Below are 16,402 nucleotides of genomic sequence, written 5' to 3' on the forward strand. Positions count from 1 at the left end.
CCTCAATGCCTGCTAGCCCTGTTCTCAGCCATTGGACTGCGTGAGTTTGGGGAAGGCCTGAGGCAAGATGCCACCGGATGGTTACCCTCACTGGCTCTGGGGTCATTCGTACTCAGGAAACAGGTCCCAAGAGGTCCTAGCCCAGAGGTGGCAGTGGGTGGGAGGGAGCCTAGTCTACCTGGAATACCCTTGGTCCTCAGTGTGACCCCTGCTGCCCCCATGTGGCCTGGGCCTGCACTGCAACTGGGCTTGAAGGAACCTCCCCTGGGTGACAGCCCTCCCGCTCAGCATGTGGACACAGTGCCCACCTGAGGTGACAAGATACCTACACCCTGTGTGGAGGGATGACAACTAGGAGTGGGAGGGTCAGGACACCTCCACAGAAGTGGCATCTAAGCTAGAGATGGAGCACCAGGAAGTTCCAGCCAGGGCAACCGCATATGCACTGGGTCACTGTGTTCCCAGAATTCTTGCCTGAGCTTGGTCCTGTAGGATAGTGCTGGAAAGCTGGTCTTAACTAGTGTTTACTGATTGGTAACGCCTGCCTGAAGCACACTATTGTGATAGTGGAAATTCACCTAACCACAAGAATCACAGTGCCTTAATGAATCAGTGATAACTGCCCTGGGCAGAAATAGAACCACAGCCAGGCATGGTGGCTCATGTCTGTAATGCCAGCACCCTGGGAGGCCGAGGCAGGTGGATTGCTTGAGCTCAGGAGTCAGACCAGCCTGGGCAACATGGCAAAACCACTTCTCTACAAAAAATACAATAAGCTGGACCTAGTGGCACATGCTTATAGTAGCAGCTATTCAGGAGGCTGAGGTGGGTGGATCACTTGAGCCTGGGAGGTTGAAGTTGCAGTGGGCTGTGGTCTCACCACTGTACTCTAGCCTGGGTGACGGAGAGAGACCCTGTCTCACACAAAAAACACCTTGCAGAACTGCAGGGTCACAGATCAGGATAAGGACTAATGGTGGTACCCAGATACCCAGACAGGTTCGACCATAAAGCAGGAAACAGCACACTGAGGAAGGAGAGTTTAATGTTGTGGGAAGGCAGCAGGATGCTTAGGGTGCGGGCTCCAGCAGGGGAGCACCTTGGCCCTGGTCTTGGGCCAGCAGACGCAGAAGCAGGGAGTGCAGAGCCCGGCAAACAGGTGTGTAGCCCAGGCGGCTCAGATGCAGGTAATCATACATGTCATGATGGCTGATGGTGCCATCTGAGTGCACAAAGCCAGGGTCGGCATCTAAGAAGTGGGCCCGAGGGTGGCCAGCCAGTGCCGCCCGTACCAGCTCGTTCACCTGTCGGTTCTTCTCTCGAAGTGGGTTGGGATGTTGGCCTCGCGGAAGCAGGCCCTGAGCAGGAACACGAGGCGTAGTAAGGAAACAAGCATTTGAGTATCTTGTTCTGTGTGCCAACCTGTCCTCCACCCACCACCATGAAGTTTCCAGCTGCAGAAAACACTAGGGATGGGCAAGTAGGGAGGGTGGGAGGGTAGTTCCTAAATATCACATCCTAGCCCTCATTTAGCAAGAGACTTCTGGGTTTTAGCCTCTTTCCTTTTCTATTCTTTTTTTTTTTTTTTTGAGACAGAGTCTTGCTCTGTCGCCCAGACTGGAGTGCAGTGGCGCGATCTCGACTCACTGCAAGCTCCGCCTCCCAGGTTCACGCCATTCTCCTGCCTCAGCCTCCCAAGTAGCTGGGACTACGGGCACCCACCATCATGCCCGGCTAATTTTTTGTATTTTTATTAGAGACGGGGTTTCACCATGTTAGCCAGGATGGTCTCGATCTCCTGACTTCATGATCCGCCCGCCTCGGCCTCCCAAAGTGCTGGGATTACAGGCGTGAGCCACCGCGCGCGGCCTAGCCTCTTTCCAAGTATCACTTAGAAAAATGTTGACATTGGCTAGGTTCAGTGGCTCACGCCTGTAATCCCAGCATGATGGGAGGCAGAGCTGGATAGGTCGCTTGAGCCCAGGAGTTCGAGACCGACCTGGGCAACATGGTGAAACCCCATATCTAACAAAAATGCACAAAAATTGGTGGGACATGATGGCGTGTGCCTGTAGTCCCAGCTACTCGGGAGGCTGACGTGGGAGAATCACTTGAGCCCTGGAAGCAGAAGTTGCAGTGAGCTGAGATCATGCCACCGCACTCCAGCCTGGGCAACAGAGCCAGATCCTGTCTCAAAAAATAAATAGGCCAAGGGAGGTTGCTCACGCCTGTAATCCCAGCACTTTGGGAGGCTGAGACGGGTGGATCACTTGAGGTCAGGAGTTCTGAGACCAGCCCGGCCAACATGGTGAAATGCCATCTCTACTAAAAATACAAAAATTAGCCAGGCGTGGTGGCACGCGCCTGCAGTCTCAGCTACTGTGAAGGCTGAGGCAGGAGAATCACTTGAACCCAGGAGGAGGAGGTTGCAGTGAGGCCAGATTGCGTCACTGCACTCTGGCCTGGCAACAGAGCAAGACTCTGTCCCAAAATAAATAAATAAATAAAAGATATCAACATCATGGCTCATGCCAAGGGATCAATCCGCTTTCAGAAGAGGAAATATCCTAGCTACCTACAAGTGATGGAGCCTAGATTTACCCCAGGAATGCCTGACAACTTTTGGCCTATTCAAGGTTTTTTGAGGGTTTTTCTTTTGTTTTCTGGTGAGACAGGGTCTCTGTCACCCAGGCTAGAGTGCAGTAGCATGATCACAGCTCACTGTTACCTTTAATTCCTGGGCTCAAGTGATCCTTCCCCTTTAGCCTCCCAAGTAGCTGGGGTTACAGGTTTTGCGCACCATCATACCCAGCTAATTCTTTTTTTTTTGAGATGGAGTCTTGCTCTGTTGCCCAGGCTGGAGTGCAGTGGCGCAATCTCGGCTCATTGCAAGCTCCGCCCCCTGGGTTCATGCCATCCTCCTGCCTCAGCCTCCCAAGTAGCTGGGACTACAGACGCCTGCCACCACGCCCGGCTAATTTTTTGTATTTTTAGTAGAAACGGGGTTTCACCTTGTTAGCCAGGATGGTCTCGATCTCCTGACCTCGTGATCCACCCTCTTCAGCCTCCCAAAGTGCTGGGATTACAGGTTTACAGGCGTGAGCCACCGCACCCGGCTTTTTTTTTTTTTTTTTTTTTTTTTTGAGACAGAGTTTCGCTCTTGTTGCCCGGGCTGGAGTGCAATGGTGCAATCTTAGCTCACCCCAACCTCCACCTCCTGGGTTCAAGCGATTCTCCTGCCTTAGCCTCCCAAGTAGCTGGGATTATAGGCATGTGCCACCACGCCCAGCTAATTTTGTATTTTTAGTAGAGATGGAGTTTCTCCACGTGTGGTCAGGCTGGTCTTGAACTCCCAACCTCAGGTGATCTGCTTGCCTCGGCCTTCCAAAGTGCTGGGATTACAGGCATGAGCCACTGCGCCCAGCCCATGCCCAACTAATTTTTTTTTTTTTGAGACGGAGTCTCGCTCTGTCGCCCAGGCTGGAGTGCAGTGGCACAGTATCAGCTTACTGCAAGCTCTGCCTCCCAGGTTCATGCCATTCTCCTGCCTCAGCCTGCCAAGTTAGCTGGGACTACAGGTGCCCACCACCACGCCCGGCTAATTTTTTTTTGTATTTTTAGTAGAAATGGGGTTTCACCGTGTTAGCCAGGATGGTCTTGATCTCCTGACCTCGTGATCCACCTGCCTCGGTCTCCCAAAGTGCTGGGATTACAGGCATGAGCCACCGTGCCTGGCCCGTTTTTTAGTTTTTCAATACCCCCAAAGTCTTAAGCCATCCCTGGGCAAAAAAGGCTAATTGGTCTCTGAGCATATTCTCAACCACAGCCACTCTGAAGGGTATAGCAAGCTCCAACGTGAGATTCTGCCTAAAAGCCACTGCTCTATGTCAAGCTGCCCAGAACTGTGCCAACTGTGGCTATATCTGAGGGGGTCCCAGACCACTGCCATTCTTCCTTTCCCACTCTCCCAGCCTCTCACCAGCACCACAACCCGGGCCTGGGGCTGTCGCTCATTCACCAGTTGCACAATGGCCTTGATGCCGCCAGTCACCTGCTCTGCTGTGTGTCCGTGGTTGTTGGTGCCCACCCAGACCACCACAATCTGTGGAAAAAGAGACATGAAGCAGCGGTGAGGCGGCAGCCAAAAGATGTTTTAGAGCCCCACCCGAGCCCTGCTCACCTTGGGCCGGATGTGTTCCAGCTCCCCATTCTCCAGCCGCCACAGTACATGCTGTGTGCCGTCACCACCAATGCCAAAGTTAAGTGCATGCAGAGGAGAGAAGAGCTCGCGCCAGATCTGTGGGCAAGAAGTGGTATGGGCACAAGGGCACTGTCCGCATGGACCATCCCCCGCTGTCCAGGTGTTAACCAAATGCCATTATGGAAGAACCTTACTTCATGGAAGCAGTCTTAAAATTTTACCTGGAGCAAACTCCAGCATGGCTGAACCTCACTTTATAGAAATCTATTAGAGTCTCTCACTTATTTTATTTTATTTTATATTTTTGAGACAGAGTTATTTTATTTTTGAGACAGAGTCTCACTCTGTCACCCAGGCTGGAGTGCACTGGCACTATCTCAGCTCACTGCAACCTCCGCCTCCCTAGTTCAAGTGATTCTCATGTCTCAGCCTCCTGAGTAGCTGGGACTACAGGTGTACGCCACCACGTCCAGCTAATTTTTTGTATTTTTAGTAGAGATGGGGTTTCACCATGTGGGCCAGACTGGTCTCGAATTCCTGACCTCAGGTGATCCACCTTTCTCGGCCTCCGAAAGTGGTGGGATTACAGGCGTGAGCCCATGGTGCCCAGCCTATTTATTTTTTGAGACGGAGTTTTGCTCTTGCTGCCCAGGCTGGAGTGCAGTAGTGCGATCTCGGCTCATTGCAATCTCTGCTTCCCAGGTTCTAGCGATTCTCCTGCCTCAGCCTGCCAAGTAGCTGGGACTATAGGCATGAGCCACCATGCCCAGCTAATTTTTGTATTTTTAGTAGAGACAGGATTTCGCCATGTTGGCCAGGGTGGTCTCGAACTCCTGGCCTCAGGTCATCCGCCTGCCTTGGCCTCCCAAAGTGCTGGGATTACAGGCGTAAGCCACCACACCCTGCCTACAGTCTCTCACTTTAAACCAAGCCCCAGGCTCTGTTGCTCATGCTGAGGTGGGTGGACTGCTTGAGCCCAGGAGTTCAAGACCAACCTGCGCAACAGGGCAAAACCCCATCTCTACAAAAATTACAAAAATTAGCCAGGTGCATGGTGATGTGCACCTGTAGTCCCAGCTACTCGGGAGGCTGAGGTGGGAGGATCACTTGAGCCCAGGAGGCAGAGGTTGCAGTGAACAGAGATCATACCGCTGCACGCCAGCCTGGGTGACAGAGCAAGACCCTGTCTCAAAAACCAACCAACCAACCAACCAACAAAACAAACCAAGCCCCATAGAAGCAAGACTCACTTCATGAAAATCCAGTCTGCTTGAGCCATGCATTGAATCAATGGCATTACAGTTGAAACTTATTTTGATGAAACCCATTACAGTTGGACATGCTTTGTGGAAAGATATTATTATGATTGAGTCCTCTTTGTGGAGTGCCATTAGAGTTGACCTTCGCTTCCTGTAAAGTGACTATAGCTTTGTGTAAACCCAACAGGGCTGCGCACTACTTAAAGCAAACAAGAAAGAGCCTCACTTTAGGCAAGCCTATGGCAGGAAAGCCTCATTTTAGGTCTTAGTACATTATACACAAATCCAATCTGATAAAACCAAGGCATACATTTCTTTCTCAATAGAATGTTGCACCTTACACCAAGATTCTCAGAGCCTCGGGCTGCCTGAGGCCAATCTGGGTACTCTCATAATACCTCACCTGGCCTGGGTTCTGGTCCAGATGTGTCAGCATGGACACAGGGCTGGATGGGGCAGGGGGAGAGGGACTGCCCTCACCTCGCACTGGTGCATGAGCTGGACCAAGGAGTCCCCGATGAAGACGACTTCGGGTTCCTTATCTTTGCTGTCAGCCACGAACCGATGGTGCTGCGGGAGCGCGCGAGAGGGAGTCAATGGCACGCACGCTCCAGGGCCCGCCCCGCCCTGCTCCCTTAGGCAGCGCCTCCTCAACTGCCCTCAGTTTCCCAATCAGGTAGTGAGAGTGGCACGAACCAGCCGTTCTCCTGAGCCACCCCCCGCGCCCCCGGACTCCTCAATATCCCAGGTGGGAACGCTCACCAGGGACATCCAGCGCCCGTCGCCCTGTACGTCCTGCACCGGCGTGGGCTTGCTGGCTGGGTTCTCCTCTCCACTCATCTTGGCGCCGCAGCTCCTGCAGGATGAGCGAGTCGGGTCGGCCCGGGAGTGTTCCGGACGGAGCTGGCTCCGCCACGCCCACTCCTACCCCTCGCGGCAACAAAGGACCGTCCCAACGCTAGCACACCCGCGGAGGACGAAGGCCGATACAGCGCGCCGCCTCCTCTCCAGGGACGGAAGCCTTCACTTAGGAGGTAGGTGGAATCAGGAACCTTCGCTTCCCCCACGACGGCCGCACAGTGGGCTCGCCCGGCGCTTCCCGCTTGGGCCGCTGACTCCCAGGCCGCGCACCCGGCACGGGGTGGGGGGAGGGAGAGGCGAGACCATCCAGCTCCCGAGGCGGGGAGGAGGGAGAAACCACCCACCGGTCACGGGGAGGGGCGAACTACCTGAAGAGTCGAGAGTGGGCGGGGAAAATCTAGCCCTCTGTCTAGCAAATGGGAAGAAACCATTTGCTGTACAGAGTGAAATGTGCGGAAGGGACCACCTACTGTTGCGGGGGGGGTGACCCATTCACGTGGTGGGGGGAGGGGAGCGAGTGGACGAGTCCATTCTTATATTCCCTTGAAGGGGTGGCTCGAATGCACCTGGCTGGGGGGGACGCTCCTATTTTCTACTGATGTGGGGGACAGAAAAGGAAGATGACAAAATGTGAAAATTCGAGCCTCCCTTCTAAGGAGCCACTCTAAGGCCGCGCCAGGGCTTTAGTGAGCCTATCTACTCGTGGGCTTCCCCTACTCAAAACACCGTGTGTGTGTGTGTGTGTGTGTGTGTGTGTGTGTGTGTGTGTGCGTGTGTGTGTGTTGAAATCTAAAGTACATATCTTTGCATTCAAGACATCACAGGACCCCTACTCAAAACACCGTGTGTGTGTGCGCGCGCGTGGCATAACATATAAACTACATATCTTTGCATTCAAGACACCATAGGACCTGCTTGGAGGGTAGAAGAAGGTGCAGAAAGAGAAAGGAAATTAGAGACGCCTCCAGGGCTCAGGTCCAGTCTGGCGTCCCTCCGGCAGATCATCTTGCAGATCTGCAGCCTCTACACTCTCTCTAAACCCACAGGCCAACTGGGTATGTCTGAGCTCTGAAACCTACATCCATAACCAAGGCCACCTAGGGTCGCGCCTCTCCCCCAACGCTGCCCCAAATTAATCTCAGACCTCAGTGTCTTCTCAGATCTCCCTCTTCTCTGGGACCAGGTGGGGGGCTCACTCCCTGCTAAACGTCCTGGTCATGTTCTTGTAGCCTCACTCCAGGTGGGACCTTCCCATGTATTCATTCCTTCAAGGTGGATTGATACTGAGACAGAGATGAGTGTTATTCATTGTGTTTATGTTTTCAATCCACTTCCCTGGAACTGGGCCGGGCACACAGTGGTTATTCCACAAGTGCTTGCTGAATGAGTAGTAAATGAGTGGGTCAGCTCCTGACCTTGTCCCAATGTGTTTAGGGAGACAGATCCAGACACAGAGGTGTAGGGGTGTCAAAGTTGTGTTTGAGGGAGAGACAGGGACCTCTGGGGAGGAAGAGGAGAAGGACTCTGAGGACTATGGGTTTCCTAGGAGTAGTATCTCAGCTGGGTCTGAAAGATAGTGAAGAATGGGCAAGCAGAAAGAAAAGACACAGGTAATCACTTTCTTATTAGGTGTGGGGAATATTGTGGAATAGCTTGATTTTAAAGTCTGAGGGAGGCCAGCGTGGAGGCTCATGCCTGTAATCCCAGCACTTTGGGAGGCTGACATGGTCGGATCACTTGAGGTCAACCAGCCTGGCCAACATGGCGAAACCACGTGTCTACTAAATATACAAAAAAAAAAAAAAAAAAAAAATTAGCTAGGCATGGCAGCACACGCCTGTAGTCCCAGCTACTCGGGAAGGCTGAGGCAGGAGAATTGCTTGAGTCTGGGAGGCAGAGGTTGCAGTGAGCTGAGATCGCGCCACTGCAGCCCAGCCTGGGCAACAGTGGCCCAGCTTGGGTGACACAGCGAGACTCTGTCTTAATTACAAAAATAAACAAACAAATAAAGTCTGAGGGAGCCAGGTGCAGTGATGCATGCCTGTAGTCCCAGCTACTGGGGAGGCTGAGGTGCGAGGATCGCTTGAACCCAGAAGTTTGAGACCAGCCTGGGTAACATAGTGAGACCCTGTCTAAAAAAAAAAAAAAAAGGCCGGGCGCGGTGGCTCACGCCTGTAATCCCAGCACTTTGGGAGGCCGAGGTGGGCAGATCACGAGGTCAGGATCGAGACCATCCTGGCTAACACGGTGAAACCCCGTCTCTACTAAAAATACAAAAAATTAGCCGGGCGTGGTGGCAGGCGCCTGTAGTCCCAGCTACTCGGGAGGCTGAGGCAGGAGAATAGCGTGAACCTGGGAGGCAGAGCTTGCAGTGAGCCGAGATGGCACCAGTGCACTTCAGCCTGGGAGACAGAGCAAGACGCCGTCTCAAAAAAAAAAAAAAAAAAAAAGGGCAAGTGCCTGTAGTCCCAGTTAGTTGGGAGGCTGAGGCAGGAGGATAGCTTGAGCCTGGGAGATGAGGTGGCAGTGGGCCATGATGGTGTCACTGCACTCCAGGTTGGGTGACAGAGTGAGTCCCTGTCTCCAAAAAAGAAGTCATAATCAGCTAGGCACGGTGGCTCACTCCTATAATCCCAGCACTTTGGGAGGCTGAGGTGGGCAGATCGCTTGGCGTCAGGAGTTCAAGACCAGTCTGACCAACATAGCAAAACCCCATCTCTATTAAAAAATACAAAGATTAGCTGGGCAAGGTGGTCTGCGCCTGTAGTCCCAGCTACCTGGGAGGCTGAGGCAGGAGAATCGCTTGAACCCAGGAGGTGGAGGTTGCAGTGAGAGTTCAGACTGTGCCACTGCACTCCAGCCTCGGTGACAGATTTAAATTCCATCTCAAAAAGAAAAGGAAAGAAAAGAAAAGAAAAGAAAAAAGTCTTAATTATGCCTTCAAGTCAGTGATATAAGAGAGAATTTTTTTTTTTTTTTTTGATAGAGTCTCGCTCTGTCGCCTAGGCTGGACTGCAATGGCGCGATCTCGGCTCACTGCAACCTCTGCCTCCCAGGTTCAAGCGAGTCTCCTGCCTCAGCCTCCTGAGTAGCTGGGACTACAGGCGTGTGCCACCACGCCCGGCTAATTTTTTGTATTTTTAATAGAAAAGAGGTTTCACTGTGTTAGCCAGGATGGTCTCGATCTCCTGACCTCATGATCTACCTGCCTTGGCCTCCCAAAGTGCTGGGATTACAGGCGTGAGCCACCATACCCAACCGAGAAAAAAATTTTTAAAAATAAAGTCTTAGAGGATAAGTTGGAGCAGTTCCTGAAGCAAAGCTTAGTGAGAAACAAAGCTTCCAGGCATTCTTCATTCACCAGGCCTATTTCAAGTTAGACATATTGGTCTAGTTTATCCTTCTAGCAACCAAATGAGGAAGGTAGTTTTATTACTAACCCAATTTTACAGGTCAGAAAACTAAGTCTGACCAGTTACAAACATTTCCAAGGTCACACAGCCCAGTTGTGCCATTTTGGGCATTTAAACCAAGCCTAGCTATGAATCACAACACTACACTAACTTTTTTTTGAGATGGAGTCTTTCTCTGTCACCCAGGCTGGAATGCAGTGGTGTGATCTCGGCTCACTGCATCCTCCACTTCCCAGGTTCAAGCAATTATCCTGCCCCAGCCTGCTGAGTCGCTGAACATACAGTCGTGAGCCAATGTGCCTGGCCTAATTTTTGTTCTTTTACAGGGTCTTGCTGTCTCCCTCAGGCGGGCGTGATCATGGCTCACTGCTGCCTCCACCTCCTAGGCTTAAGTGATCCTCCTGCATCAGCCTCCCAAGTAGCTGGGCCCACAGGCAAGAGCCACTGCGCCCAGCTTATTTATTTATTTAGAGACGGAGTCTCGCTCTGTCGCCCAGGCTGAAATGCATCTCGGCTCACTGCAAGCTCCGCCTCCCGGGTTCACGCCATTCTCCTGCCTCAGCCTCCCGAGTAGTTAGGACTACAGGCGCCCGCCACCACGCCCGGCTAATTTTTTGTATTTTTAGTAGAGACGGGGTTTCACTGTGTTAGCCAGGATGGTCTCGATCTCCTGACCTCGTGATCCGCCCACCTCGGCCTCCCAAAGTGCTGGGATTACAGGCGTGAGCCACCACGCCCAAAGCTAATTTATTTTTTGTAGTCAGGGTCTCCCTATGTTGTCCAGGGTGGTCTTGAACTCTTGGGCTCAAGCCAGCCTCCTGCCTCTGCCTCCCAAAGTGCTGGGATTACAGACGTGAGCCACCACGCCCGGCCAACTGTATAAGTTTTCTAGGGATTATGTCTGTGGCTGCTTGGGGGACAGCTGTGCATGGGGGCTACCATGACCCTTCTTCCCTTTGGCACGCCTGGTCTCAACTAGCCCTCGAAAGACCGCTGATAGCTATCTGAACCAATCAGCATTCAGGAAGGGGGCGGACCTAGTGAACCTCACAGCCAATTGAGGGCTGGGAGGTGCTGAGACCAAGAAAGGGAGATTTCTGAAATTGAGGCTGGGAGGGGAGGGGCTATAACCGGCGCTTCCCTGGCACGCGCCGCTAGGTTTCCGTCCTCTCAGAGCCACGAAGCCAAAGGGCATGGAAAGGGCACGCGCATGCGTGTGGGGGAGCCCGAGGCCTGGAACAGCGCCAGGTGACTTCGAGAGCTGGGGTCACCGCGGAAAAGAAGCCATTGCGCCCCACAGCTACGTGAAGTGGGAAGGGCCGGGGTTTGTTGGGGCGAGAGAGGTGCCCTTCCCCCACCCTGCTCCTGCCAACCGTACCCCACTCCCTTCACTCTGCCCACCCTGCCCTACCGCGGCTGGCCACCATGCTTCCTCTCCTACCCTAGGCCCTTCCTTTGTGATCAGGCCCTGTCCCTGATCGCGCCTCTGTCTCCCTTCCTGTTCTCTTGAGGTTTTCTCAGGCTTTCCAGACTTCTCTTGCTGCTCTCCCTCTCCTGCTTCTCTTTCTCTACTATCTCTTTCCACTTTCTGCATTCCCCTGTACCTCGTCTACCCCTGGATTTCTCCGTCCAGAATCACTTTCTGGTCCCCCAAATCCCTCCAATCTCATGACCCCTTCACCACCCTCCATCTTTTGTTGTTGTTGTTGTTGTTGTTGTTGTTGAGACAGAGTCTCGTTGTGTCCCCCAGGCTGGAGTGCAGTGGCGCGATCTCGGCTCACTGCAACCTCCGCCTCCCGATTTCAAGCGATTCTCCTGCCTCAGCCTCTTGAGTAGGTGAGATTACAGGCATTCACCACCACGCCGGCTAATTTTTGTATTTTTAGTAGAGGCGAGGTTTCACATGTTGCCCAGGCTGGTCTCGAACTCCTGACCTCAAATGATCTACCCACCTCGGCCTCCCAAAGTGCTGGGACTACAGGCGTGAGCCACTGCGCCTGGCCCCCACCCTCCATCTTTTTTTTTTTTTTTTTTGAGATGGAGTCTCGCTCGGTCATCCAGGCTGGAGTGCAGTGGCGCGATCTCGGCCCACTGCAAGCTCCGCCTCCTGGGTTCACGCCATTCTCCTGCCTCAGCCTCCCGAGTAGCTGGGACTACAGGCGCCCGCCACGGCGCCCGCCACCGCGCCCGGCTAATTTTTGGTATTTTTAGTAGAGATGGGGTTTCACCGTGTTAGCCAGGATGGTCTCCATCTCCTGACCTGGTGATCCGCCCGCCTCGGCCTCCCAAAGTGCTGGGATTACAAGTGTGAGTCACCGCGCCCGGCTCACCCTCCATCTTTTAACTGTTTCCCCATGTCCCTGTTCCTAATAGCCTCTCTCTGTTTCCTGGCTTATCTTCCCATTAGCTGTGACTCCTTCGACTTCATCTTACCCCTGTGATTCCTTATCTGACCAAACCTTTTCCAATCTCTCTCTGCTCACTTGTTTTCTCTCATCTTCTCTCTCTCTTTTAAGAGACAAGGTCTCACTCTCTTGCCCAGGCTGGGACACAGTGATGCAATCATAGCTCAGAGTAACCTCCAACTCCTGGGCTCAAGTGATCCTCCTACCTCAGCTTCCCTAGCAGCTGGGACTACAGGTGTGGGCCACCGAATCCAGCTTTTTTTTTTTTTTTTTTTTTTTTTTTGAGATAGAGTCTCACTCTGTCACTCAGGTTGAAGCGCAGTGGCGCAATCTCGGCTTACTGCAACCTCCGTCTCCTGGGTTCAAGCGATTCTCCTGCCTCAGCCTCCAGAGTAGCTGGGATTACAGGCGCGCACCATCACATACAGCTAATTTTTGTATTTTTAGTAGAGACAGGATTTCGGCATGTTGGCCAGGCTGGTCTCGAACTCCTGGCCTCAAGTGATCTGCTCGCCTTGGCCTCCCAAAGTGCTGGGATTACAGGCATGAGCCACTACACCTGGCATCATCCAGCTAATTTTTATTTTTATTTTTTGTAGAGATGAGGGTCTCACTTTGCTGCTCAGGTTGGTCTTGAATTCCTAGCCTCAAGCGATACTCCCGCCTCAGCCTCCCAAAGTGCTAGGATTACAGATTTGAGCCACCATGCCTGGCCTCATCTGGTCATTCTAAATAGTATTCCCACCACACCCCAAAACATCTCCCTATTCACTTGTTTTGTTTTGTTTTGTTTTTGACATGGAGTCTCACTCTATTGCCCAGACTGAAGTGCAGTGGCACAATCGTGACTCACTGCAACTTCTGCCTTCTGGGTTCAAGCAATTCTCCTGCCTCAGCCTCCTGAGTAGCTGGGATTACAGGCGTGCACCACCATGCCCAGCTAATTTTTTTTTTTTGAGATGGAGTCTTGCTCTGTTGCCCAGGCTGGAGTGCAATGGCATGATCTCAGCTCACCGCAACCTCCACCTCCTGGGTTCAAGTGATTCTCCTGCCTCAGCCTCCTGAGTAGCTGGAATTACAGGTGCATGCCACCACGTCTGGCTAATTTTTGTATTTTTAGTAGAGATGGGGTTTCACTATGTTGGCCAGGCTGGTCTCGAACTCCTGACCTCAGGTGATCCGCCTGCCTTGGCCTCCCAAAGTACTAGGATTATAGGTATGGGCCACTGCGGCTGGCCAATTTTTGTATTTTCAGTAAAGACAGGGTTTTGCCATGTTGGCTAGGCTGGTCTAAAGTGACCTGGCCTAAGTGATCGGCCTGCCTTGGCCTACCCCAGTGTTGGTATTACAGGCATAAGCCACCACACCCAGCCCTCCCTATTCACTTTGCTACTCCCCTTGACTTATCTGCATGCTGATGGCCACCCTATCTTTATATTCCAGGACACCATGGATACCCAGGGACCAGTCTCCCAGCCTTTTCAGCAGCCTGAGAAACCTGGTCGTGTCCGTCGTCGGAAGACTAGGCGGGAACGTAACAAGGCCCTGGTGGGCAGCCGCCGGCCATTAGCCCACCACGATCCTCCTGTGGCCATTCGGGATCCACCTGTGGTCCCTACTGCCTCCAAGCTCGTGGTCATAACCCAGGGCCGGCTGAGCCGGGAGCACCGGGGTCTCTTCAACCACGAGGTGAAATCCCTAGATGTTGCAAGGCTGCTTAGCAGTGGGACCCTGGTGCCAGGCAGCCCCACACTCCCTGCCAAGCCCTCCCCAAGCCCAGGCAGGGCCCAGGAACCAGCCCCACAGTCCAGGGACAAAGAGAACCAGGTGCCTGGAGGTTCGGGCCCAGGCCCACCCAGTTCCCCAGAGTTGTCTGGCGTGGGGCAGCTGCTGGCAGAGCTGCAGTGTCAGCTGAGTTTGCCACAGGCCTTCCCCCGGAGGAACCTGATTCAGGATGCCAGGGATGCCATCGTGCACACCTTGCAGGCCTGTCATGGTTGTGTGCCTGACCTTGCCCTGGTGCTTCGGGGCTGCCAGCCACCCTTGCCAGGTGAGCGTCTCTCCTGCCCCTGTACTCCTATTTCCTTTGTCGGCTCTAGCTCAGCTAGCCTCTATGCTTCTTTCCTCTGTGCCAGGGGCCAAGCCTGGGGTCTCTGAGAGAAAGATGACACCCTTCTGGATTAATAGCCCTGATCAAGTCCCAGAGCAGGAGAGGCAAAGGAAGCAACAAGGGACAAAGGAGTTCACCTTCCCCATGCCCTACACCTCCAGCATGCCCACTGCGCACAGGGGGAGTCTGGCACCGCCAAGAGGTCCCTGGCCACCATACTTTCCCTCACTGTCTTCGCCATCTGGAACAGCCTGGGGTCCCCCAACAGCGTTTGACTTGTTAAAAAGCATCTGGCTGGTAGCCACGCCACCCCCTCCTCGGCCCTGGGGGGTTGGCCTCCCTCAGCCCCTGCCTCAGCCTTCATCACCCCTGTTGCCCCGAACCTCTGTCCTGGACTGGAGCCCCAGCCCCCCTTCCCCACTGCCCAGCCTCTCCTGGGTAGTAGCCCAGAGCAGTCCGGAAGCCTGGTCTTTTCCACCCATGAGACTGTACTGAGGAGAGGCTGAGGCTAGGGCTGGGGACAGATATCTTGTACTCCCAGTGACCTCAATAAAGTACTTTTCATGGTCCTCTTGATTTTCAGTGAGTTGCTGACTCAGAAGAGCAGCTTTTCTTAGCTCTGAGTTCTAGGTCCAAGATGGACGGGAAGGTACTGTTGCTTGTTACCTTCATAGGGCCTGAGGAGCCAGCATGGTGGGGAAAATTGGGACTTCAATTAGTCCAACACATATGCCCACTGTGGCTAACTGTGTACCTGACCCTGAGCTCTGGTGATGCTGGGGCTCCAGAGTGAGTGAGACAAAGGCCTTGTCCTCATGAGGCTCCCAGTTTTGTGGTCGGCACACACAACCCCAGCTCCAGTGGTTGTGTCTAGGAGAGCAAGAGAGGTGCAGGGGCTGGGGCAGTCCAAGGAGGGAGTGATGGCTGCCCTAGTGAGGAGGGAATTCTTCGTAGAAGAGCTGTGTTTTTCTTTCTTTCTTTCTCTCTCTCTCTCTTTCTTTCTTTCTTTCTTTTTCCTTCCTTCCTTCCTTCCTTCCTTCCTTCCTTCCTTCCTTCCTTTCTTTCTTTCTTTCCTTCTTTCCTTCTTTCTTTCTTTCTTTCTTTTTTTGGAGACAGAGTCTTGTTTTCTTGCCCAGGCTAGAGTGCAATGGCACAATCTTGGCTCACTGCAACCTCCGCCACCCAGGTTCAAGCGATTCTCCTGCCTCAGCCTCCCGAGGAGCTGAGATTACAGGTGTGCACCACCATACACGGCTAATTTTTGTATTTTAAGCAGAGATGGGGTTTCGCCATGTTGGCCAGGCTGGTCTCGAACTCCTGGTCTCAAGTGATCCTCCTACCTTGGCCTCCCAAAGAGCTGCAATTACAGGCATGAGCCACCGTGCCCTGCGAACCCTCTATTTTTCAAGGGTGGTGGAAACTTGGTACTTGAGGAAAAGAACATTTCAGGCAAGGGGAACAGCATATGCAAGTCCTGGAGGAGGCTGCATAGCAGGTACAGGGCCATTTTCACTCAGCAAATCCCTAGGCCATGCTGGGACCTAGAGTAAGCCACATCTGGGCCTGCCCTTGAGCGCCTCCTGGTCTGTGAACACAGGGAACAGTGTATGTGCAGGCTCAGGGCAGGAGTGACAGATCAGGGCTGAATCTGGCCCACAGGCTTTTTTAAATTTCACCCACGATATGTTTTAAATGTTGGAATCAATTGCCTACTGTTACAAACCAGGCAGTTTGCTTTTTTTTTTTTTTTAATTGCATTTCTGGCTTCTTTCAGAAAGAAAGAAAAAATAAAAAAGGATCTGGCAGCAGAACTACAATCCTTCCTGGCAACAACTGGCCAAGTAGCAGAGGCCCCCTCTTTGTGGGATCCACGCTCTCCATTAAAAATGTTTCACTTATATTTCCAGCTTGGCCCCTTGGCTTAGAAAATTTGTAAAAAATGGTATTTTGAGCAGCCCCCGTTTTCTGCAGTGGAGAAGGATGAAGCTAGAAATGTTTGTTGGAATCTGATCAGGAAAATCAAGGTGAAGGGCATGGCTTCTACTCTGGAAAAGCCTTTCTAGGGCTTGCTGTTGTCCACTGGGAAACCATAGGGTTGATATCTGCATAGAGGGGACTGGGCTAGGAGATCATAGGGCTGAATGACTTGGCCC

The 16,402-nt window shown here is 52.9% G+C and overlaps 3 protein-coding genes across 6 annotated transcripts in view; 2 read left to right on the forward strand and 1 right to left on the reverse strand.

Annotated features, from left to right (window-relative positions):
• Positions 1–16,402, forward strand: part of LOC100976543 (CEA cell adhesion molecule 6) — a 910,921-nt gene that overhangs the window by 535,626 nt on the left and 358,893 nt on the right. The gene's annotated exons all lie outside the window — the stretch shown is intronic.
• Positions 1,028–6,357, reverse strand: PAFAH1B3 (platelet activating factor acetylhydrolase 1b catalytic subunit 3). 2 transcript variants are annotated; one of them, XM_034946149.4, is made up of 5 exons: positions 6,223–6,357; positions 5,941–6,030; positions 4,181–4,297; positions 3,980–4,102; positions 1,028–1,358 (listed from the first exon to the last, which is right to left on the reverse strand). In XM_034946149.4, exons 1-5 carry the CDS (start codon positions 6,298–6,300, stop codon positions 1,071–1,073), a joined length of 696 nt encoding a protein of 231 aa, XP_034802040.1. In that variant the 5' UTR covers positions 6,301–6,357; the 3' UTR covers positions 1,028–1,070. The 2 variants fall into 2 exon arrangements, with proteins under 2 accessions (XP_034802040.1, XP_034802041.1); XM_034946150.3 differs by having other exon boundaries at positions 4,019–4,102; positions 6,223–6,310.
• PRR19 (proline rich 19) lies at positions 6,357–14,818 on the forward strand. Of its 3 annotated transcripts, none has more exons than XM_003811763.6 (3): positions 6,357–6,494; positions 13,583–14,189; positions 14,275–14,818. In XM_003811763.6, exons 2-3 carry the CDS (start codon positions 13,589–13,591, stop codon positions 14,742–14,744), a joined length of 1,071 nt encoding a protein of 356 aa, XP_003811811.1. In that variant the 5' UTR covers positions 6,357–6,494; positions 13,583–13,588; the 3' UTR covers positions 14,745–14,818. The 3 variants fall into 3 exon arrangements, with proteins under 3 accessions (XP_003811811.1, XP_063456414.1, XP_008962409.1); XM_063600344.1 differs by lacking the exon at positions 6,357–6,494 and adding an exon at positions 7,226–7,376; XM_008964161.3 differs by lacking the exon at positions 6,357–6,494 and adding an exon at positions 10,822–10,982.

This window comes from Pan paniscus, chromosome 20, assembly GCF_029289425.2.
Source record: "Pan paniscus chromosome 20, NHGRI_mPanPan1-v2.0_pri, whole genome shotgun sequence".
In the NCBI taxonomy this organism is placed as follows: domain Eukaryota; kingdom Metazoa; phylum Chordata; class Mammalia; order Primates; family Hominidae; genus Pan; species Pan paniscus.